Genomic DNA, 24,452 nt, shown 5'->3' on the forward strand with positions numbered 1-24,452 from the left:
ATGTAGTGAAATTCATCATTTGGCTCTTTTAGATTATCAAACTTAGATAAAATGCTCTTACCCAGAGTAAGACTTGATCCATTTTGTAATTTTTCTGTGTTCTTATTCTGAATCTGAAATTAAGAAAAAGTCATAATTTTCCTCTTCTCCTTCAAGAATTAATAAACATGTTCCAAAATAAAACAGAGTAGTATTTCTTCCTCAGTAAAAGGATATTTTAGACTCATTTCTATCAGCTAAATAAAATTCAACATAACAGTTGAAAAAACCTATACTAATACAATATCAGAGCTACCTCAAATATAAAGAATACTGCATGCAATAGGATTTGATGACTTTTCAGATACTGTGATATCTTCTTAAACTGAGTTTAAAACAAACCATAAAAAAAGAAAACCCTGAAAAACTCTTCTTAAAAAAGCTATCATTTTCAGCTGCAAAAATTAAAAGCTACTTTCCCTGAAGGGTCCAGAGGTACAAAGATATGTTTTGCAAAGAACAGTCAAAGCAAAACTTTTCACTCCACAGTGTAATGCAAAAAAACCTTTCAAGATACAGATTTTGTATTTTCAACTAAAAGGAAAAACTTCACCTAAGTCCTTTAAAGGGTATCTTTCTCAGGCAGATTTAAATCAGACCCTAAACTCAGCAAATAACAGGAATAACAGAAGTAAACCAAGCAATATTTTAGTCACTAGTCATCTCTAATTCCTCAGGCTCTGAAAGATGGATCTCCTTTTAAAGTCTGGCAATATTTAGAAATAAAGGATTTATTTCAGTTCTTGTATACTTACCCCTGAATGATAAGGAGGATCAATCAGATTGAAATTAGGGAGAGAGGCCTGATGAGCATTTATATAAACTGGCTGAGAATGAACAGAGGACACTGAAGCTGCAAATTTAACAGAAACACAAATACACCATGATATTTCATCATTTTCATTTTTGAAAACCTAAATCTATGAAGAATGCAAATGCCCTTATTTGTAAGTCATAGTTTTATCTTCAGCACATCTGACTGTTGCTATCAAGAGTAACCAGTGAAAAAAGAGGATCTTACCTTCATGTTTGTACTTGTGAATCTTCCTAATCAAATCTATCCTGTGAATACTTTGAAAACAGTTCTCTATCAAATCCAGTTGATTAGGAGCCACCAAATTTAGCTTCTCCAGCTCAATTATAAGAGCTAGAAAACTCTAGAATAGCAACATAAACCCAAACACATCAGTATTTTTTTCTCCACCAGATGTAACAAAGCAACACAGAAAATACTGTGGAGAGGTCATAAAGGCTGTATAAACAATTAGAGACATTACACCTTCCAAGAAAATTATCTGAGAGACATATGAATACTTGATATTATCACAGGAGTACTAGAAACTACAAAGTGATATTCTTAAAAATCAATCTTAAATTTTTGAGAAAACAGTTTTGCATTTTGTTTTTGCTACAAACCCAGCGACTGCCAATGTCACCTCACATGCCACAAAGCAGGAGGCAAGAAAAGCTTTGGGAAATTCTCAGGGCCTCTCTACTTCTCTGACTGAAGATAGAAAGGGAAAAAAACCTCAAAGGAAGAAGACAGAAATCTTCAGTCTTCTCTGCACAGTGGCCAAGGTTTCTGAGTACTCTCAACTGAATTTCTGCTTTCTCAGAGGACTTAACAAAAATATTCAGAACGCAAAGGTATAAAGATATAATTACAATATATGTGTTCTTTTATAAGCAAAGCAGAGCACAAACAAAATGACTTTGTAATTCAAGATACAGTTCAAGTGGTTATTGGTTGGAAGTCATTCTTATATGAACTTTCAGATAAGAAATACAGAAGAAAGACTTCTGTAAAATGCCTGCCCATGAAGTACATTCAACCACCATACACTATAACAAGCACTGTTCCCTCTTTTTACTAGTTTTCCAGGATTCTTTCCTTGAATTAAAAATCAACAAAATGAAACAGAAGCCACAACTCCTTGTCTGCTTCCTGATGTTTGTGTACTCTTGTCTCAATACTCCTTGCAGTACTGACTCCTTTCCTTTGCTGTCTAGCTACACTTTTTTTAACTTTAATGTCTCTTTGCTCCAGAGGAGAATGCCAGAATTAAGGAAAACATACCTTATCTTTTGCCATTTTCATACGAGGTGCATAATCTCTGAGTAGAAAACCAAGAGAACCCACTTCATCTTTTTCCAGATTTTCATTTATCTCTACCATTAGTACCCTGAAATAAAGTCGAGATATTTCTAAAGGATTAGCTTGCAGCAAGATTCCTCCCTTTCCCAACTACTCAATTTCTCCCCATGTTCCAGTCTTAATCTAGGATTTCTAACTAAGAAACAGGTGAAAAACATACCCTGTTTCAAGATCCAGTTATAAAATACTCTTGCAAATCAACACCTGTATTTTTCAGACTGACATTGTAATAGCCACTGTTAGGAAAACAGAAGTTTCCTTAATGTTTAATAGAGATTAAGTGAGAGAATGAGACAACAGAACATATCCTTAACTTTTTAACCTGTTAGATACAGGGTTTTTATTTTAGTGAGAATTTAATAAGGAAAATCTTCCTTAGAAGTACATGGATTTGTTTATGAAGTCTCTTAAAGAAAATAACTGGAATTTCTTAATTTAAGCCTCTCTAAACTAACAAGTTTAGAGTAAAACAAGTAAGAGAAAGGTCCCTTGAGAAAAGTTATACCACGTGGCTATGTCCCCAAAGCAAACCAGAAAAGAAAATATGTCTAACCAATGATATTCCTTTAAAGGAATATCATTTTTAGCTGCTAATCTAGAACTCTACAAACATCACTGGTTTTATTCACAAACAGACAAACTCCTTAAATACAGATGCCACGACTAGTAAGAAACTACTGAAGTTTAATTCAGGGACTAAACATTTCTTTTAACTATAACTCTAGATATAATGTCCTTTTCTGCTTTTCTTCTACTTTCAATAAATATTCTCTGAATCTGTAAAGTATTGAATAAATAAACAAATATTTAAAAATGAAAAAAAAAACCAACTCACCCATACTGCCCCCCACCCCACACACAGGCAAAAACCAAACCACTTATATTGAACAAGACAGCATAGCTTTAAATCTGAAACAGATATATTACCTGTAATCAGGGATAAGTCTGAGACTCCTGGCAAGGTGAGCTTCCACTGTTGCTTTCTCTGTGTTCAGGATCCTCCTCAGCAAGTCAAACCTCTTAACTCTGTACAATAGCTCAGACAAGCCAACAGGAGTCAGTTTCTCTCTCTCATTCAAAGCCACCAAGATCTCTTTAAGATCAGCAGAGGCCAAGTCAGGAGCAAGGTCTCGGCACAGGAAAACCATCATCTCTTCTTCTTCTTTATCCAATTCTTCTTGAATCTGATGAATAAGGAAAGCTGGCACTTGGCACCGGGTCATCACTTTGTTGCTGTTCCTTTAAAATGGCCTACTGGTTTTTAAACTGGAAACCAACATGACATGAAGCCTGTGTCTACCACAGCACTTCTCTTGTGTTCATTCTTAACTAGGTGCATTTCTACAAAGGCAGTTCTGTGGAAGAGAATTAAAAGGCAATAAAGCAGTGATCTGCTGCACAAGTTCACAGCTAACTCTCCTATCTGAAGTATTTCACTTTCAACTAACACTACACAACCTCCTTTATTCAAGGGACTCGCCCAGTTGTTCATTACAAAACTAAAAGTATTTGGACGGTCATACTAATCAGAAAGACATGTAAGTTCTTTTTAGAGTAAATTACCTTGACATGAGTCTGTATATTCCATAGGAAGTGAAACAAAAGTCATCAGCTTGCTGATGAGTGGTAGATTAAGTATTTCTGACAGCTCTGCCCTTTTCCGAGCAACAATGTAACATGAAATTTTAAAACCACTAATTATCTGTAAATTCAAGACTGTGTGGTTTTTCTTATTGTTAACATCATTTAAATTGATTCCAATCTGGGGTTAAAAGGATTTTCCACACACACCCTCCATGCTCAAAAAGATTGAAAAGCCACTCAAAGAAAATACTCCACCCTTAAATATGCAAACTGGTTAATTCTGAAGGTATAGATAAGTCACAGACCAGCTTTTCCTTCACTAAACATTCATGTACCATCATATGGAAAACTGGAATAAAAATTCAAACCTAGAAAAACCCCCAGCCTTGTGATTAACAAAATCAGTAAGGTGCTGTGCTCAATTTCCACTGTCACCAACTACGGAAATTCCATCTAACCTCCTCTGACCTCCATTACATACAGGGAGAAATGGCAGATGAGCAAACCTATAGACAAATCTTAGTCCTTCTACAGAGTTTGATCACTATACTGCAGAGTTTTATTTAAACCATACTGGAAAGCAAATGTCAATTCAACTTCACACCCTAATATACCAAAAGATTCCATCACCTGAATTAGATTTTTTACAACATTTTCATCCTTTTGTTACACATTCTAGAAGTTACAATCAAAAATGTCACATACTGTGTCCATAATTAAGCAAGTGAGATAAATTAGTGTAAAACAGAGGAACCCCTCAGGCACTGTAATGTGTTCTGGAAAGTTTTCTATCAGAAGAAAAGCATATTTATTGCTAGCTTATTTTCAATCTAGCATCAAACACGTGAGAATTCTACAGAATGACACTGTTCTCATGACATAATGCAGTCAAGGAGGGGGAAGCACAAGCACCCTCATATGAAACTATCTCCCAAGTACATTCAGCTGGGACTTTCAAAAGAACTTGAAGTAATAGTTTAACTCTGAAGTGAAACAAGAATTTAACAACTTTTGGTCATTTTTGGAAATACCAGAAAAACTTTTTAACTACTCCAGTTAATTTTTATCTAGTTTTTTAAAACTAGTTAAAGAAACAGAGGAAGGGTGTGTGTTAGGGAGGAATTTCCCACCGAGCTGGAATTTCAGACATGCAGAATTACTATTTATACATTAACTTAAAAATAATTTGCCTTTAAAACACACATATGAATCCTCTTCTATTGTGAATTTCCTTTATATACAGTATATTACATGCTCATTATAAAAAAATGCTGATTCTACTCAGTCTTGAAATTATCTTACCTGTACGTAAAACTGTTCACAACAACACGGGAAAACTGGCATTTGGCCATTGCCAGATCACTGATCCAGCACACATTGGTTTCCATCCAGGATTTTCCAGTGATTACATTAACTCATTCTCTGCTGGACAAATGTCAAGATCACAAATTACTGGGGGGGGCTACTTCCTAATTTTATGGGGGTGGGAAAACCAAGTAAAACAACCAAGGGTCGTTCTTCAGTATGACTGCAGTGAACCAGGAACGGTGCTCTAAATAAAAGGAAAACCAGCCGTGCACATAGCATACATTGGGTGAGGGGAATGAGTAAGAGCAACGGGAAGTGATTTTTTTAGTATAAACTAAAAGAGTTTGTAACTTTGCAGATCACTTCACCATAAGAGATAAAGGGCATAATGCTCCACTCTTCCATCTGATGACCCCTTTTTCAAACATCACAGATAGTTATTATAGCTGCAAAAGTTAAGGGAAAAAAGCAATCACAACAGAAACCCAGCAGCCTAGCTTTTGATTATCTGGACTCTGCAACAAGATGACTTAGTGAATGTAAATTCTCTACAAAGAGGAGAGAAAAATCAGCTTATCTTCTAAGACAAAATAAAAAAGTTCATAGTCGTCAGAGAAAAAGCTGCCTCAATAATTTTTGTTTTCATGTGCATGTCTAATTAGGCTTTTTTTTTTCAACGTGTTTGCAAAGGAGCAGGAAATAACATACTAAAATTTCACACTAAGACGCACAAGGCTCCAGTTAACTCCTTGCTGGCATTTTGTATCTTGAACCTTTCACAGTCATCTTTGCAGCAACAAAACCAGGATATGACACCAGTGGGTGTCGTTCTGATTTATGAAATTATCTTTCTTTCACAAGACGAACTCACGTGGAAGACCCGTGCTGGAAGGGGAGAGCAGAAGATGACTTGGCTGTGCTTTGTGCTTCCTCCGCTCTTCACTGTTTGAAGAGGTGGCGGCGGTGGAACGACTGCCCTTGGCGCCAGGGCCACCTGGCATTTTTCAAAGTTGCAGAGAATGCTCCACAGCTTTTCTATTTCCCTACTTCCTCACGGTCCCACGCCCTTCAACAGGACTTGTGCAACGTACTCAGGAAAACCAGGGAATTTCTGCGGGAATCACCACGTTCCTTCCTACGCTTGAACAGTTTTCCCCCGAGGTAAACTAGTATGAGCAGGCTAATTTGTTTTAATACCCCAGATCTCCTAATTAAAAGAAAACAAAACAAACCACCAAAAAAAAACCCAAAACCAAACAAAAAATGCCCAACTACTAGAAGTGGTTTATGCAGATTTCCAGTCATTTTTCTAAGTGCGTCATTTAAAATCACACTCGGTTTCGGTTCTCACCACGAGCCCAGGCCGAGCCCGGGCCGCGCTCGGGGCGGACGCTCCGGCTTTGGGCCGCCTGTGCTGAAAGCGCACGGTGGGAAGGGAAGCGTGAGGGAAAGGAGCGGAGAAAGGAGCGGGGGAAGGTAGAACGCACCCAGACGCGTCGGGGAGGTCTCTACAGCAAACAGGTCCGGCATTTGGAGCAGGGAGGAGCTGGGGCGGTACCGGCCCGCTGGCTGCCCAGCGCCGGGCCGGAGCCGGGGGGAGGGGGGAGGCAGGATGATGGTTTTAGTTTTGTTTCCGGCTGTACCCCTGTAACTCAGGGCTGAACACACAAACCGCCCCACAGCGGATGGAGGCGGGACGGGGCCTGCGGTGCCTCCCGGCGCCTCCTCCTGGCATGGAGGCTGCGCGGGGGCAGCGCTGCGAGGGGAGGCCGTGGCGGTGCCGAGTTCAGCATGTGCACAGGCTGTGTTTCTGTCCTGCTGCTGCCGTGGGGACAGACAGAACGGCTCTGTGTCGGCCCTGCGAGCTATGAGGTAGTAGCAGGGCTTTCGGTGAGCGGTTCCGGACCTGAGCTCAGTGTGGGCACGTGTTTTGGCAGAAGTTTAGCCGGAACCCCTTGTATGGCTCATGTCTCACTCAGAATTTGTTCGTTCACAGTGAGGATAATGTACACCTGTGTGAAAGTTCTGTGCTTCCCGGTGTATAATCTTAAGTAAATATTGTGTAATACCTTGTTCCTGAAAACTGGGTGTTGCTATTCCCTTGACATAAACTAGCAACTTTCATGAAGCTATTTACTGCGGGATGCTAGCATTGCAGCTGGAGCTGCTCTCCAAAAGGCCAAAAATCTAAAATTTTTCTGAACTAGACAAAAGCCACCTCTATATATGGTGAAATCAGACACATGAAATCCTGCTCAATGGATTTCAAAGCCTTTAGGAAACAGTGAGTCATTTTTTTGTGCTGCTAAAAATAGAGCAGTGGAAGCGCAGTACTGTGGGATAGCACACACGAAGAGTCACGCTGTCTTTGGAACTGCAGGGAAAAAGGAGACAGAAAATATTCGCCCACACTAGAATTTGTACCAAGTGGCAACTCTTGTGTTCTGAAAAAATACTTGTATTCCTACTGAAATTGTGTGGACAGGCTCCCACTGTAATATCAATCATTCACAGCTATCACAGTATCCCCGCCATTAAGATTCAGAAGGAAAACAGCTACCTACTGTGAATCAATATGCAGTTTGTCCTTGGATCTGTTCCACACAGAAAGTGGAGCATCATCAGTTTTATTTTTCAGACATTATGATACAAAAAGAGCTTCCTGTCTGGTATTACAATCATGTATGTTCCTCACCTGCTGGTGCCACTGCTGTTTGTGACCCTGGTTTTTGCACTGTAAAATAGCTGTGCTGGTAAGAAAGGCTGTTCTCATATAAGGACAGACATTGCTATGGTTACAGTGAAGACACATTTGGTACTATTATTTTAATACACAAGAAATATTCCCTCCCCAGGCAGGACTGGTATTATTATACCTGTGAAAGAAAATCTTCATAAGTATTGTATGTGTAAAAATGATGAGACATATTCTGCAAAATTAGCAAAATGTGTTCATCATAAATTAAAGACATTTAGGGCAGTGGCTGCCATCTGGCTATTAAACCAACAAATGATACCATCTTAATTCACAAATGCATAAATTTTATCAAAACTGTCTTGTCTTACTGAATATGCTTGATATATTTGCTATATCAGCGAAGTGGCAGGCTTATACCTTTTAAAGACTCATTCTACTTCATGCAATTATTAGCATTAGTAACATAGTAAAAATTATTGTAATTAACTGTATTACTTGTTTTCCTGAACAGCCATCTGAAATTCAGTACTCCCTAGAAAGTTGTCTGGGAACCAGACAGAAAACAAGCAGTGAGTACCAACCATTGAAAAATGCATATTCTGGGTAAGAGTACCTAAGGGAAAATAGAAATGTTTTGTGCCACAGACCTTACACAGTAGGTTCTTGGTTTTTCAGGGAATGATGCAACTGGATAGGAATGTTTGAGAAAAGGATTAGGCAAGAGTTTACTAAAATGAGTGTTTGTGCTATGAACAGTGCCTTGAGCAATGTCATACAAAGATGACAAACTCCACTGAACAGTACATCTGCACTCACACAGTAACAGATGTTGTTTATTGGCTCGAAAAATAAAGCTCTATTATAATCTCACTCAGAAGGATTGCGTGTGAATATGTAAGTTTAAAGAAAAGATATTTTAGCCATATTTTGGTAGGACCTTGACTTTTTTTGTAAACTTGCAATTCGTGACAGGATTGTTTAAAAACTTCAATTTCTTCACATGGAAGTATACAATATAATTGTTTAGTGGCATTTACCATTTCTCACTTGTCTGATTTTGCTTTTCATTTTAGTGATGTGTGTCCTGTTGTTTGTGCAACGTAACATAGCCTCCTTACTTTGTTACTAGTGACATAACATAACAAAATTTACAGTAGCATATTCAGATAATTATAATTCCTGGTACTGCAGAGGACATACACTGCCCACAGGTCCTTTTCTGCTTTAGTCTTCAGTCCAGGCATTCTTAAAGCAGTCCAGAAGCTGTTAAGATAATTTAAGGAAAACCAGGACATTTAAAACGAATTGCTAAAAGAGACTAGATGTAAAAATAAATTAATCTATAAATACACCAGAGCAAAGGAAAAAATTGTTCTCTTTTTTAACATTACAGTCAAGCATGGTGGAAGACATTTTAGGGTAAGGTACAGTTACTGCTGAGTTAAACATTTTATTCTACTTTTGGCAGCAATGTAATTTTTGATGTCTGGATATTACACAGCAGATTTTTCTGGTGCATAGTCTCTGCCAGGCTAATTAACTGTTCAATGGGGTTAAGTATAAGCTTTGGTACTTTCATATACTTTGAGGCCGTCTGGAGTTGGTTTTAAAGCTTTAAGTTAATATTTATTTTTATTTAGAGACATAAGAGCAAATAGTAACAAACACTTCTAAGAAATGACAAGTCATTCATTACTACTTACAGGGAAATAATAGTTATTAAACCTGTAATAAATATGGTACAAATTTTCTCTTAAAGCAACAAACTTCTCAATTTCATTTAACAGAATCTAGGCAGGGCTTGGAAAGAGCTGGTCTGATAGTTTATCTTGCTCTTTAAAAGACAGTACAGCAAAGCCAAGAGCCATCTTGGGTTGTTTTTTTCCCCCCAGATTGAAGCCAGTTAAATTGCTCTGGCCATGTTTTTTGATCCTTCCACAAAAGTATAATAAGATCAAAGAAACACGGGTTTGCCTGTGATAGACTTTAATATGGATATTACAAGTACAGAGTGAGCAGCAGGCTTATGTATGCTTCAGCTTATGATTAGTAAGTATTAAGTTGTCATATTTGATCTTCAGTGGTGGCCTCCATTTTTCTTTGGAGGAAACAGTGAATATTCAATGCCCAGAGCTATGATGAAAGCTGCAGCTCCCCACTTGAGTCCCCTGGTAAAGATTTCTGTTACGGTGATAGGTCTTGCAAAGCCACCCTGGTACCTCCAGACTTCATTACTAGAAAAGAAAATGAAACCAAAGGGAAAAAAGATCAGTGGAGCCACTGTGATACAAATTAACAAGAATATATATATATATAAAAGAATGATGAAGGTACTTCAATTCAATAGACATTGAGGCTGTACAAAATGTTCTGTCATTTAAGTATCAGGAATTACAAGTAAAGTTCATGACAGGAACTCTAACCCTTACCATATAACTTGAGATACAAGTACTGCCAGCAAACAACACAATTATAGGAACAGAATCACCTCCCCAAAATCGTGCAGTTGTACCCTTCTGTTTCTACTCTGTAACAAATCCAAGCCCACTAGCACTTGCATGGATTGGACTAACTACAAAGGCTACTCACTGTGCTAGACAGGATGCAGCACAGTCAAATCTTACAATCCAGACATAGATAGCTCATCTCAGTGTGAAGGCACTTTCTGTTTCACAATACAACGCAGCTATAGGACAGTCAGATGATTTTAAAAAGAAAGACTGAAAGATGGTGTTTAGCTTGAGCTACAGAGTATGTGCAAACTTCACACTGCTTTGCCTTGCTGTTTTTGACCTCCATTGTTATAGAAACGTTAGTCACTGCTCTAACTGACTACAAATATTTATTTATTTTAGCACAACCAGTGTAACCTATGGACATGGGTGTAGTTTGTCTCTTGTAAGGAAAAGGAAAAATAACTAAGCAATAAAATAAAAACTGTCATTTTGGGAGAAAATACTGGGGTTTGAAGCAAGGGGGGGGCAGATATTTATGTTCACAGATAATCCTCTTGTGCACATGGATTTTGTGACTTGAGATGAAAGCATGTTGGCATGGAAGAGTATCTCCCAGGTGCCAGTGTAGGGTCTAATTGATATGGACTTAAAGTTTCCAAATATGACATCTTTCACAAAGCTTATCTGTATTTATTATGTACATTAATGTGCATTTGCCATGAAGGTTGAAAGCAGATTCCCCGTTACAATGAACTCAGCATACCAAAGGGGAGGGAGCTCTGGAGAGGGTGACTTTGAAGACTTGTGGTGCAAGACATTAGTCTGGCAGAAGCTTGTATTATTACTGAAGCAAGTAGCATGATACTTTAATTTCTCATTTGTTAAGGAAAATTGGCATGATGCTTGTACTGCCCTATAGAATTGACATACTACTTTACATGAAATTAAAAAAATTCAGAAGGAATCATCTCAAGCTTTGGGTTTGACTTTGTTCCTTCTTTGAACCCTGCTATGACTGGCTCAATCCCCTTCTTTTACCAGAGGAACAAAAATTTTCTTTTATTTTGGAGGGGCAACAAATATTACAGTCCCTTTTCCAGTGTGTTGTTTTGCAGCACTTCCTGAAATTGGAAGAGTAGGCATTAAAGGTCAGGGTAATTTACACTAAATCTACAATATTAAACTGTATCCTTTTTTTTTTTAATTGGAATAAGCCTTTTTCTTGCTGAACACAATTTTTTTTAACCAAAGGGAAAACAAGCTTATGCTGCTTTCACTCCACAGAAATAGAGGCAAGATTAAAGTGAACAAGTCAAGTTCTTTAAGGGCTGATATTTCAAATTATTCCTATCATCACTAAAACTATGTTTTACTTTGCTTACATCTTTAAACTATTCCAAAGAAAAAGACAAAGTGCTGTCAACCTCAAACGCCTCCACAGGTTATAGCATGAAACAACTTTGTAACAGATTATCTATTTGCTCTCCCATTTTTGTTGTAGTGATTCAAAGTAAAGCCTTTTCCGTGAAGACTCCTGGAACCGTTTGCTCACGCAACTTTTCCCTTACAGAAGGGCCAGACTACCCAGCACAAGACATTTGATATTTTTATTCCCCAAGATGAAAGGGTGGTTGAACAAAGTACTGCATAATTCATGATGTGGGTGAAATACATTAAGCCCTGTTTTAACAGCTGCCTAAATATCTAAAAAGGAGGAGATACTCATTGTAGAGTGACAGCATGAGAAGTAAAAAGCTGATTCTCCATGATGTCGTTCACAGTTGACTGCAATTCCACCCTGTATACATGTACATTTCTTCTTTCCAAATAAAGGCCTCCTGCTGTATGTGAGGAATGCTATTCCTACTCAGAATGTCAGTGCAAGTTCCATCATCTTCCTCAAGACCTGAACACACAATCTCTTTGCAGAGAAGGACAGGATTATTCACATGTGCAGACCTAATACTACTTAGGTGTTTTGGTAAATGAGGTGTTGGTCACTGTGCCTGATCTGTGTCAGCATGAAACATCACAAAGTGCAAGGCTGCCTCCCAAGGTGTGGACACTGGTCAAGGTGATGCAAGGTTTGACTTTCACGCAAAAAGTAAATAAAGACTTTACTGAAATTCTGATAATTTTCACTGCTTTTACTGAAGAGTTACCTACAATGACAAGGTCTGGTTGATGCCACCAGTTGCCACATGAAGATGATTTTTGAGGCTCTCGCACTTACCGAGCCCACGGATCCCTCAGGCCGCGCTTGGCCAGCCTCCTCTGCACCTCCTCCAGGGGAGTCCCCTCCACCTTCCACTGCCTGTAGTCAGGGAGCTCCACTTTGTCATGGCCATGGCCGTGGTCACCTCCGTGTCCCATACCTAGGGGCAAAGGTCGGTTTGTTACTTGGCAGAGAGCATCATCTTATTTTTATACACGTGCAAAGAACAATCCCCTGTACAGGAAAAACAGGGAGGCAACAAGAAGAAACAGAGAACAAAGAGCTTTGTTCTGTAAAACAAAGAGCCAAGGGACTTTGTGCTGTGTTTCAGAGCTGGGTGATTACACACAATAAAGCAAACTTAAGCATTACTGTGCTGTAAGCCATGACCATCATTACATTCATGGAGCACCCATGCCAACCCTCTGTGCCAGAAAAGAGTGTAAGAAAACCAATGGTTTCCATGTCTATAAATGCACTTCAGCAGCACCAGCCCCCCACTACTTCCAGACTTTCCATAATAATCACAAAGAGTTCAGAGTAAAAAATTCTGACTTAGGTGTGGGAAAGCTGTGATTGCTAAGCTCTGAAGAAAAACAAAGACTTGGCTCCTCAGCTCCTTTTCAGCTGCCTCCAGTTCAGTCAGATATAACTGTGGCATTCAACAGGCCCAGGAGAGATGCATGAACAAGGAGATGCACCTTACCCGTTGCTTGATGAGGCTGAAAAATGTATGTTCTATTTACATACACCTTGGAGAACTATAAAAATATTAAGTTTCTCTTTAAAGACAGATGTGAAGTAGAACATTTTCAGCGAGACCATGAAGGATTGGAAGAAAATGATAGCTTTTAAGGCTCCGTTTTCACAAAGCACCTGAGTCTTCTTTGAGCCAAGGTTTCCCGTTTTAAGACATACCAGGTAGCAAAGAACAGATTCTCTGCCCTTAACTTTTATAAAATTGACTGGAATGCAGGACACAGCTTCAAAGTGAAGGTGACTCCAAGCCGTGAAGGCAAGCAGACAGATTTCTTTGCCTAAGAAAACTTGGAGAGCAGCACTGACGTTGTCATTACCCGAAAAGCTCCCCCTAAATGAGACGCCAGGCTCCAACCCTGTGCTAGAAACCCAAGGCCTCTCTGTTAGCACTCTTCACTTTTCCCAAGAGAGCAGGGCATGCCCTGTCACGCACACGCCGCGGCCAGCGGGCTGTGCTGCAGCACCAGCCGGGCGCTCTCCGCCAGCACAGCCGTGCCCAGAGGTCGGACGGAGCGGGGCAGGGAGGGCACAACCCGGAGTGACAGCCACCCCCGCTCCCGCCGCCGCCTGCCCTGCCCGCACGCGGACACCCCGGCGGCAGCAGCACGGCCCGGTGCCGGTGCCTGTGCCTGTGCCGGTGCCAGCCCCGCCCGCGGTACCTGCCCGCTCCGCGACCCTGCTCAGGACGCGGCGCCACCCGGAACCGGAACCCAGGCCAGGACCAGCCGCTACAGGAAGCGCGAGCCAGGCCCGCAGGTTCCGGGAACCTTCCGTTCCGTCTCTTCCCGCTGGCCCGGTGCGGACACAGAGGCCGTGGAGCCCTGCCCGAGCCCCTTCCCGGGCCGCTGCCCCCGCCGCGCTCCCGGCACGGCTCAGCGGGACCGACCCCACACCAGGAGCGACGCCGCCGGCTCGGACTGTGGGGCTGGGGGGAAGGAGAAGCGGAGCGGAAAGCGGCCAATCAGTGCGCGGCTTCTTGCGGGGGGCGTGGCCCAATGGGCGGGCGCGTTGCTGAGGTGCGGGGCTGGCGGTGTCCGGAGGTGGCGGCGGAGGAGGAGGAGAGCGGGGTGAGGGGGCGGCGGGGTGAGGGCCGGCGCCGGGAGCGGGGATCTCCCACCCTTCGCGGGCTGCCCGGCGCCGTCTGTCGCTGCCGGCGGTGCGGGCAGGGACGGAAGCGCATCAGGGTTTGTGCGTGCGGGGGCGCGAACCGTTCCCAGCACTCGCGGCGGCAGCGCCGCTCGCGCTCCCTCTCCTGCCCCTGCTGCTCCCTCTCCCGTTCCCGCTCCCCTCCGCTCGGACAGCCGCCCCCTCCCCGCGGTTATGTAAGCCCGGCCCTCCGCCCTGCCCGCGGGGAGCGGTGGCGGGGCCCGGGCAGTGCCCGCTCGCTGCCAGCCCTCGGGGCGCGCTTCGGCAGGGGGAGAAGCCGGGGGAGAGATCGGAGCTCGCAGCGAGCCCGGCTGGCGCCAGGAGCCGAGTTTCGGTTTTCAGTGGGTATGTCTTAAAAGAGCATTGGCGTTTGTTTCCATAGGAGAAGCGGGGAGGCGTCCCGAAATCCTGGTAGTGCACTGAAAGGTAAGTGAAAGCGAAGAATTCTTTTTCAACTGCCTCCCGAGTGAGGTGGTGGCTTGTTTTCACTGAGTGCTTGTGTCAGGAGCGCGGCGTTTTGCATGTGAGGCTGTGTGACTGTGAAGTGTCAATTGTCTTAGTGTCTTAATTACAATTATTTTTGTGTTTGTCAGACTTGAGCACTTCGTATGCTTCGTCTGGAAAGAGACTGGTAAAAGTTAACTACACAGTCAGTGACTTATAGAGACTTAAATTATTTTCTCAGTTGTATATTGTACAATATTGTTTCTTTTTAGCAGAATACAAGCTGCTCTATTAACTTTTGATACTCTTATTAACATGAGAATAAACATTACAGCATGATGCCAGCAGAATTTTGGGGTAGACTGTAGTGCTTTTTTCCAATATATTTTGATGGAAATTGACTTCTGGGTTTCAGGGTTTTGTAATAGGGATACTGGAAGCGCATGAGAAGAGTTCCAGAAGGAATGCCATTATCATGTTATTAACAGTGAAACTCTTCTAAATAGAGTGCCATCTGTTTAATCCAGACTGCCTCAGTCTGGTTTCAGCATTGAATGTTTTTCACTGTGAGATAAAGTCTGGAAGATTCAGAGCAGTCTTCTCTTGGGATGAGAAGACACACATTTGTTTTTCTGTAATGTATGGGGTTGGAATTGTTGGCTCTATATTTGTGAGGTGCTTAAATCCCTGTCTCACAGAGAACACAGCTCTGTCAGAGACTTACTTGCAAAATAGTTCTTGTTTCTTACTGTGGCTGAAAGTTAATGTGTATGTGTCCAAAGTCCAGTGGTGCTGAGGAATGTGTATATTTTTCTCAGAATTTTTTTTTCAGTGACCCATAGACATGTCAGATACCAGATACCTTGGTTTTATTCTTTGAGAGAAAGTCCCAGCTTTATTTGTTTGGTACTTTTTTTTCCTTGTTTGTTTGGGGGGGTTGTTTTTGTTTATTTTGTTTTGTTTTCTTGGTGCTTGGAAGCCTGACTTGAGTATTATGCACAAAACTATGCTGGTATTGCTAAGTCTGTTACCAGGGACATTCAGTTCTGATCCCAGAGCATTGGCTTTGTGTGATCTGTTGTGCATGGACAGAATTGTTAACAGGTTTAAAGGTTTAGCAAGGTTTTCGGTAGCTGTTTTTGCCTTCCCCCTCACCCCCAAAAAACTCGTGGTAAGAAAAACTTTGTGCAATCAGTTGATCTGCTCTACCATGTTTTGCTTCCTGTATTTCCTTTTCTTTCAGTATGGACTATACTCTTTTAAAAATAAGGCTGCAAATATGAGGGATGTGATATTTTGGGAATATAGTAAGCTCTTTGATGCTGTATCCTCAAGTAAGTGAGTCTGCATAATTTAAGGGGCCTAGAAGTGTTGCTACAATGTGTTTTGAGAAGGAAGCTTCACCATAATTACAGTGTCAGTCTGGAGAAATCAATAATATGCAGAAGGAAATAATATAAAAGACATTTTTATATTGTGTTAAAGAACCCCAACAAACAACTGAATGTCCTCTAGGAAGGAAAGGTCATTGAAATTCCATGTACAAATAATCAGTACATTTTGTGATTTATGTAGTTGGTGGGTTTTTTTGTGTGGTATTTTTTATTATTATTAATTAGTTGTGGTGATAATTACTGCAAAGATTTGGTGTTCTAGGATAAAGTTATTTTAGCTTGTATGCAGCCATGCTAGTTATGATTTGCTGGGATTCCTCCTTGTGTTGTTAAGCTAGAGGAAGGCTGCAGGGTTTCTTGGATAGCTTTCAAAAGTCCATGTTTCCAGCAATTTGTGTTGCTGTGCATTCTGGATTAACAGCTTGTGAGATTCATTGTAGGAACCTCTCTTCTCTGCCTGTGCATCCAGTATTCTCTCTAGCACTGCACAGTGTTTGGTGCTATGCTCTTCATACTTGTTTTCTGGAGTAGAGAGCTGTGTGACTGACAGTGACTTGTTTTCAGTTTTGAGGTGACAAGAAAGGGTTGTGGGGTTGTTTTGGTTTTTTTCCCTTTAATATCAGAATACATGTTTGAGCTAGTTAAATATTGCATCCTTTTTCTCCCTGAAATTGCATGTTACTTCCTGTGGTGTTGTATTAGTAGTCAGTTATGTCATTGGAAGCCTCTTGTCATTTGAATAAAATGGTTAATACTGCCTTAATTACAATAAGGATGGAAAAGATCTTTCTTTAGTTCACCTTGGTTTGTTTGAATGCTTTTGAAAAAAACATTCAGTGAATGGTGGGGAAGGAAATTATCTTCTCAGGCATCATTAGAGAGATAAATATTTTATGGACAGTATCACAGTCACTGTTTCACCTCTGTTTTAGAACAGTGATGGGCTGAAGCAGTATTTTTAGTTTCTTTCTGGTTATGGTGTTTGTTTGCTGATGGGTTGTTTTTTGTTTGGGATTTTTTTTGGGCAACATAAAGACCATTCTTCACAGGAGCAGCCACACTGGTCTGATCTGTTATTCTCTCCTGCAACCTAAAGCTCTTAGACCCTGGAATGTGTCAGGATCATTGTTCTGAGTTCTGCTCCTCTGCCACAGCTCAGCAGGTGCTCATTTGACAGCAGGTGCTTTACTGTTCCACTCTTTTCTAGAATATAGGGTTACTCCTTAGGTCAGCTCTCCCAGTCTCAGTGGGGATGACGTGTTGTATGGATTTTTCTTTTGTGGATATACTTATAAAAACTTCGGAGTCCATGTATGGTTTTTGCAGCTACTGTGTTTTCTGTCAGTAAGAGCTGCACTTCATGTGGGGTGTCAATAAGTCATTCCTCAGTTCTGTTTTGAGCCTGTTACCTGAGAACTTCATGTGATGCTCCCTATTTTCTGTACGAGGAGAGGCAGACCTGTTTGCTCTTTATCAAGCAGTTCAATATGAGTTGAGAATCTTTAAAGATCTGGGTTATGTGTTCCCTCAAAGACTTGTCTGGGCTGGAAAAGAATTTTTGATTCCATTATTTTTCTTGATGCTTGTTTCCTTGTATTAAGATACGAGCGAGTGTCAAGAAGTGAAGGTGAAGGCTTCTCCACCAGCTGAGTCTTCTTGAAGGACATCTGTTCCACAGTAATAATCACTAAAGAAATCCCTTTCAGGCAAAACTGATCTGAGCAGAGACAGTCACAAGTAGTATAGTTTGACTGCTACTTCACTCAGTTATTTTCATTTCCAAAAAGAGCAACTATGAGAAGTAATCCTTGACTTATTTAATGCTGTTTTCTACAGCAGGGGCTTTTTGAGGAAGAAAGTAGTTTGAGTTTATGCTTGTATAACTCACTGTAGATAAAATTGCAAGCTGGTTGAATTTTTTTCTCTGCACCTTTGTTTGGATAATTCCTTCTTCTAATAGCAAGACAAATAATTCAAGTGGTTTTTTTTTTTTAAATTTAGTCATAGGACAGATTTATGGAGTGACTCAATGGTTCTCTTTTTTTTGTATAGAATTCTGACTTCAGTTTTTAAGCTTCAAATAAAAGCTCAAGAGGTAGAGGGGCACGTCTGATGAAATAAAATATAGTTATTTAGGAAAACCCAGCTGTAAAACAAAACTCTGTATTGCCAGCTGTGCTACAAAGAAGAGAACATAAAAACCAAAATCACAGACTGGCTAAAATAGTATATAGTTTGCAAACTGTTTCAGTCTGTGCTGCAGGTTATCCATAATAGTAAAAACTTTTTTTTGTGTGATGAATGGCCACACAACAATTTTTCGTCTATTAGTGTTACATTTTTCTATCAAATATTATGAATTTGGGTGTAGGGTTCAACAGATGTTTTATTGTTAATCAATTCAGATGATTAGTGAAAGACAAAAATACCATTGGCAAGTCACTTTTTCAGTCTTCCTTGATTGTTTTCTGTTCTTCTGGCAGTCCAGCTTGTCTCTGCTGCCCACTGCCTGTGTCAGATCTTCTGCCTTGACCTCTTGGTGTGATTCTGTAGAGAAATACAGATTTTATGGTGAAATTTATTAAGTTTGCCTGAAAATAGAGAGCCAGTGACATTGGGAAAGAGATGCCAGTAGGGGAGGGAAAATGTTTGGTGTATAACTACTGCAAAGTGGTAAACTATTTATTTATCTCTTAGTAGTGATTATCATTGCTATCATTTGACATTGAAAAACACCAAATTCCCTGGCTGTGTAACATTGTTCTGCACAGGGCCTGGTGGAGGTTGTTGGTGCAGTTCAAATATCTTAAAATACTCTTCCAGGACTTCTTCTTTCTGCATTCTGTGGGCCTTTTTTTTTTTTTTTTTTTTTCCTACAGGGCAAAGTAGTTAATGACTTCTCATTTTATATTGTGTTGTTACACAAGCATTTGGCTAGCATTCCAAAAGTGCAAAGTGCGTGTTTTTGTGTGAAATCTCCATACTCTAGCTAATCTTACTGTGTTTTTGTTGTAATTACTGTGATTCTTCAGAAAACTGAAATGGTTAGATCTCCTTTAACGGTGTCTGCATTGTGTATGGTTTGTGAGTTCTTTAAATAGTTCCACGTTGCTGTTCCTCTGAATTCTGCTTAACTGAAGTGTGTGACATGGACATTTGTGAAGACTTCTTGACTGCAGTTTGCTGATTCATACAGGGCAAAAGTGATAAGTCTGGAATATTTTTCTGTTTCCATTCCCTATATTTAGTAGTTTATAAATTTAAAATTGTAATTTTATTTAGGGTCTTCCTCCCCTCTTCTGCCTTGTCTTGACCCATATGTGAACTGGAGGAATTGTTTGACATCTATCTGGAAAGACAGTGAGAGAATTTAAAAGAATAATCTTATTTTTCATGGCCATTCAGCTGAGAAGATATTGGATTGAAAGATAATGAGCTGAAATATGTGTAAAATTTGCTTGCGTTTTTTCCTTCCTGTCTTAATTTATTTTCCTTTTATTCAAATAGTTTGGTTTTTTCTGAGACTTCTCGTGTCTGTTTCTTCTTTACATCTCCTCTTAGTTTCTGCTTTGTCTTTTTTGTTTCCTTTAGGTTTAAGGGATGTGTTGAGTCTAAGGAGAGAGGCTGGAGAGCAGCCCTTCTGCATGCCTGCCTCTGTTCTGATTTGGAATAGGGCCACAAGGCAGAAAAGTTGTTTTAGAAAAGGTTATGAAGAAGTCCATAGTACTTAAGTAACTTTCCTAAATATCCTAAGCACAAGATCATGGAGACACATGGGCATAAGCATAACAGATTTTGTTGTAGAAACAGCTCAAGTTAGCTTGTATCTGTAAATCTGAATATTGTATTTCCTGCACATAAAAAAATTAGCTAGAATTAGAATTAATTTTTTAAACATGTGCTTTGTGGAGGTCTGGTATCTTAAGACTGGTGTGCCCCATGTGTAAGCTATAGTGGTGATTCCACCATCCCATTTTGCATTGTGATGGCTGAACATGAGGATCAATCACCTTTTAGACAAGACATGTTTCAGAAAGTAGGAGGCTTTTATGTAAACTTAATTACAGAGGGGGTGGAGTGAGCAATTTATCAAGCACCTTGGTACATGCCATCAGAGTAGGGCAAAGAACGAAAATCTAAATGCTCAACTTTGAGTTCTGATATCTGTTTATTACTTTGGGTTAGAGGTACGCTTTTTTTGAAAGGATACTTGATGCTTCAGTGTATCACTGTGGTTCTTCCTGCTTTAGGTTTGCAGACACATGCAGTTAAAAATGGTAATTAAAGGAAGCTCCCTACATAGAATGGATGTTGTAGTGGTCTTTAGTATCTGGAGTGGTGGGATAGACAGATAATTAGTTAAAGTCCTTTTACTGTAGTGAAGAGTAAACTTATAAAGAAGTGTAAGTTTTGTGTCACACAAGAAGTGATTGAGTTTAAATGATAGTAATGTGCCCTTTTACATAGAAATGTAAGGCTTACACAAGAGGTGATTGAGTTTAAATGATAGTAATGTGCCCTTTTACATAGAAATGTAAGGCATGCTTACAAAGGATTTATCGCAGCACAAGCTCATATTTCTTTGTGTAACAGCAGAGAACTTTCCATTCCTTTTTTTTTTTTTTAAAGATGTTTTGTTGAGCCAAAACAGCACAGAGATGTAAGCTAAATATGGACACAGAGGGGAGAGCAAGGGGGGTTTAAATGTGAAGTGGAAAAATTACTAGATCCTTATGCCTGTGAGTTTGGGGTTTTTTTAACATGCTTGTTTCTTGTTCTTAGCATAGAACAGGCCTTAGACAAAATTGCTGAGCTTCCAAAACTGCTTCTAGATTGTTAATTATGTATTTGTTCTGTTTGGTAGTTATGTAATTGACAAACCACCGTACTTGATGGCCTCCAGTGTTGCATCTGTGCAATAATTTCAAATAGTAGCATCCTCAAGCTTCTGGAAGTTACTAAAACATATTTGTGGCAATTTCTTGGGAAGAGAGATGCTAATTTTGTTAGGCTTCATATGAGCCGTTCTGATAGTTTTCCTCATGTTAATAGGACTGCAGCAAATGGCAGTGCAAATCTTGCCATGTCAGAGTGGCAAGAGCTTCATGAAAATCTCTGAAACAGTTCTGTGTTAACTATGGACATGCAAATAGAGATAGGAATCTTGGACTGGAGGTTAAGTGAATGCAAATAGAAAAGAAATAACTAAAATACCAAATGGGTTTAAGCTAAGCATTCATAAACTGTGTATCTGCACTGTTTATTTTCATAGACATCCTGTGACAACAGCCTGTCCTTAAAATCACAGGTGTCACATGCATTGCATGATTCTCCATTGAACAGGAAGGCTTGGAGCAGGCTACTGCCTTGCTGTTTGCTTAGCTCTGTGTGTCTGCCAAGACTTGTTTCATGTGTTCTGAGTCTTCAGCTTTGCCTTCGCCCCTGTTAGTGTAAACACCACATGAGTTAGAGAAGCCTCTGTATCTGTTGAATAAGAAAACTTCCTAGCTTGCTTTTTGTTTGTTTGGGGAGAAGGAGAGAACAAAATTTTCTTTCTTCTCTCTACAATTTGTCTTAGAAGTTGAGACAGCAAATAAAACTTTTAAAACCGTTTAGGCATGGCTTGTTGTCTGTGTGTCTCCAAAGGATCAGTTGCAGAAATAACTGAGATGCCCTTATGCTTGTGCAGGTGTTGAGTGGACTTGGACTATGCGTGGTCATGTAAGAGCAATCGCTGCTTTCAGAATGTGCACGTTTTCTGCATCCTTGGTGAAAATACTCATGCAGTCATTCCTTGTGGGTGCAGAAATGAAACTTTGTTGGATGTTGCAATTTGTGACTTTGTTGCATTTGTTTCCTCAGCCATGGAAAAATGTTACTGGGGCATCTGGGTGTTTAAATCATTCAGATGGCAGCTGTGTTCCGCATACCTTATGTTTCAGAAATCATGGCATTAAACTCTGAGAGACTACATGCTTTGCTTTTTCCTCTCTGTGGATAAAATCCCTTCAGTTATCTGCAGGTTTAATATGATTTTTCACAGTAATGTTGCCGTTTACATGGCGTAACTAAAACTACTGCACTAATTTTACTTCTTAATTTAAACTACAATGTTAGCCCTATATATCCAGCTTTTAATTTGCCACATTAGCTGAAAATTAAACTCTGACATTTTTAGGGAAATGGTTGAAGATGCTCTAGCAAATTCCATAATAATGCTTATGTGTTAACCTTGTAGTTTTTTTACCTAGCTACTTCAGTGTTTAAATTGAGTAAAACTTAAGATACTAAGGCAGAAAAACAAATATGCAACAGTGGGGTTGTGCATGAAGTCCTAATCAAGTTAAGATCGTGGAGGCATTCCTGATCAAATTAGGGGTCAGCAGCCAATACTAACTGGCATTGATGCTGCTGAAATTGTGTAATTGAGTATTGTGCTGATTTGTGCCACCCCTCCAACCCTCCCCTACTAAATGTTCAAAGGTTAGTTCTGTTATTTCCTCTGTGCCCTTCTTCTTAGACTTGCAGGTTCTGGTCTGTGCTAAAGACAGAAAACTAGGTAGGTTCAACATATGAAAATAGAAGGAGTTTGAAAAAATTGAAGTACAGCACCTTTAGATACTAATTTTGTCTAATAAATACAGAAAGCCTAAAGATTTGTTGGTCAGTGGGGAAGTGGACTGTTATGTCTTTTTCTTTTCTTTTTTGAAAAGGAAGGAGCTGCTTAGCCCAGCTTCTTGTCATTTTACTGAAACATTTTGCAGGAATCCTATCACACTTGGCTGGTGGAGATGTGTATGGGTGTGATGGTCCATTGCCCTTCTCTGCTGATGATACTCCCATGATTGCCAACTACTGTATTTGATGGCTTATTTTGATAATAAATTTTTGGTCTTGTGAGAGAGAGGAGGGAATAAATCTTAAATGGACATTATCATGCTAATTAGGAAACCTTAATCACTATGTTGTCCATTGTCAGCTCTATCAAGTTTTGATGTATTTCAAATTAATATTCCAGTGTACCCACTTCTGAAAGACAAAATATCTCTCCTACAGGAAAAGGATGCAGGCTTTTCTTGGCTTTATGCAGAATCCTATTAATAGTAATTTTGTTGCTATTTCTATGAACTGCTGGGGCATTCTACTTTAGTAATATGTGCTGACTTTGAATAGATTGAAATGATTATCTCTTTGTCTTTCTGAATGCAGACTTTAGTGCTTTCTGATATATGTAAGATTGCTATGAGTAAATTCTGCATGTTTATGCATATGTGTCACATCTATGGAAAATGGAAAGGCTTTTTATTAGCATTTCCTTTTTTATTGCAGGGAATCAAGTTACCATCTTCTTGGTTTTAGTAGTTCAAATGAAGCAGATAGAACTGAGTAGGGAATAAAATTATTAAAATATGTTATGAAAATCTTCTCAAAGTGCCAGTTGGATAGCTGGCAGATAAGGCAAAAAGCACAAGGATTTCCCTCCAAGTATGAAACCCTTGCTGCTCACCGATAAGAAATAATTGTGGTGTAATCATCTTAACTTGCAAATCTGAACATAATTGCAAGTACAGGGGTGTTAGGTCTGGGTCTGTATTTTGTTCAGAACAGTTTTTTCATGTGCTGAAGGGGTCACATGTGGACTGTGCGCGTTGGTTTTGGCTTGTTCTCGGCGTTTTTTTGTTGTCCTGGGGGTGAGGGTTTTTCCTTCAGGTTTTTTTTTTTTGGCTTTATACTGGATCAGCCCTACTTTTTGAGAAGTTACTCCATGTTCTCTCTGCAGGTTCACTGTGCATTTCAATGACCTCAGTATTTCTAAATCCTCTAAGTTGCCCTTGAAAGACTGTGGAGCATGCTGTATGAAAGATGAGTATATTACTTACACCAAAAATGTGTAATCTAGCAATTTCAGGTGCCTGCTGCTTGAACTTTGGTAAATGCTGCTGATCCCTATCAGCACAATTGCATAGGGAAACAGAGCAGGCTTTTAATTAAACTCAGGCTTTGATTAAAAATTTTTGATTGTGTTTGAAGAGAATGAACTGAATTTGCTCTATGCCAGTATAACTAATAAAAAAGTAAAAGGTCATAACTGTTGCCCAGATGAGCAGTACCTGTAAAAGATTAGAGAAACTGTTTATGTTTAGTGTAGTTTATGTGGGTGTATTTCATTTGAAGTAGATGTAGTAATTGCTCAGAGATGATTAATGTTGCAAAAAGTAGTAGCATAACCCCTTATGCATATAAGGCCATCTCT

At 39.9% G+C, this 24,452-nt stretch overlaps 3 protein-coding genes and 1 long non-coding RNA gene across 12 annotated transcripts in view; 2 read left to right on the top strand and 2 right to left on the bottom strand.

Annotated features, from left to right (window-relative positions):
• The window catches only part of CFLAR (CASP8 and FADD like apoptosis regulator), a 17,129-nt gene extending 9,806 nt beyond the window's left edge, over positions 1 to 7,323 (bottom strand). The window contains exons 1-7 of one of the 5 annotated variants that reach the window (XM_041472927.1): positions 6,574 to 7,322; positions 5,081 to 5,200; positions 3,122 to 3,549; positions 2,117 to 2,222; positions 1,061 to 1,196; positions 795 to 892; positions 62 to 113 (exon numbers count right to left, since the gene is read on the bottom strand). In XM_041472927.1, coding sequence (XP_041328861.1) covers positions 62 to 113; positions 795 to 892; positions 1,061 to 1,196; positions 2,117 to 2,222; positions 3,122 to 3,417 — 688 coding nt within the window. In that variant the 5' untranslated portion in view covers positions 3,418 to 3,549; positions 5,081 to 5,200; positions 6,574 to 7,322. Of the gene's footprint in view, positions 1 to 61; positions 114 to 794; positions 893 to 1,060; positions 1,197 to 2,116; positions 2,223 to 3,121; positions 3,550 to 5,080; positions 5,204 to 5,957; positions 6,203 to 6,573 lie in introns of those variants that run through there. The other 4 variants (XM_041472926.1, XM_041472928.1, XM_041472929.1 and 1 more) reach the window with 4 other exon arrangements.
• LOC121356477 lies at positions 6,382 to 12,461 on the top strand. 2 transcript variants are annotated; one of them, XR_005955568.1, is made up of 3 exons: positions 6,382 to 6,607; positions 8,296 to 8,353; positions 11,742 to 12,461. It is a non-coding gene; the product is annotated as an uncharacterized LOC121356477 (long non-coding RNA). The 2 variants fall into 2 exon arrangements; XR_005955569.1 differs by having other exon boundaries at positions 6,470 to 6,607; positions 8,296 to 8,387.
• On the bottom strand, positions 9,754 to 14,121 carry NDUFB3 (NADH:ubiquinone oxidoreductase subunit B3). Its single transcript, XM_041472942.1, has 3 exons — positions 13,874 to 14,121; positions 12,474 to 12,615; positions 9,754 to 10,018 (listed from the first exon to the last, which is right to left on the bottom strand). The coding sequence occupies exons 2-3, from the start codon at positions 12,611 to 12,613 to the stop codon at positions 9,862 to 9,864; spliced, it is 297 nt and encodes a 98-aa protein (XP_041328876.1). The 5' UTR covers positions 12,614 to 12,615; positions 13,874 to 14,121; the 3' UTR covers positions 9,754 to 9,861.
• A 103-nt stretch (positions 14,122 to 14,224) lies between these two features.
• FAM126B (family with sequence similarity 126 member B) overlaps positions 14,225 to 24,452 on the top strand; it is a 49,861-nt gene continuing 39,633 nt past the window's right edge. For 3 of the 4 annotated variants that reach the window (XM_041472923.1, XM_041472921.1, XM_041472925.1), the window contains exon 1: positions 14,585 to 14,786. The gene's annotated coding sequence lies outside the window, so the exon portion shown is untranslated. Of the gene's footprint in view, positions 14,282 to 14,584; positions 14,787 to 24,452 lie in introns of those variants that run through there. The other variant, XM_041472922.1, reaches the window with a different exon arrangement.

This window comes from Pyrgilauda ruficollis, unplaced genomic scaffold (genome assembly GCF_017590135.1).
Source record: "Pyrgilauda ruficollis isolate IOZ18807 unplaced genomic scaffold, ASM1759013v1 scaffold3, whole genome shotgun sequence".
NCBI lineage: Eukaryota > Metazoa > Chordata > Aves > Passeriformes > Passeridae > Pyrgilauda > Pyrgilauda ruficollis.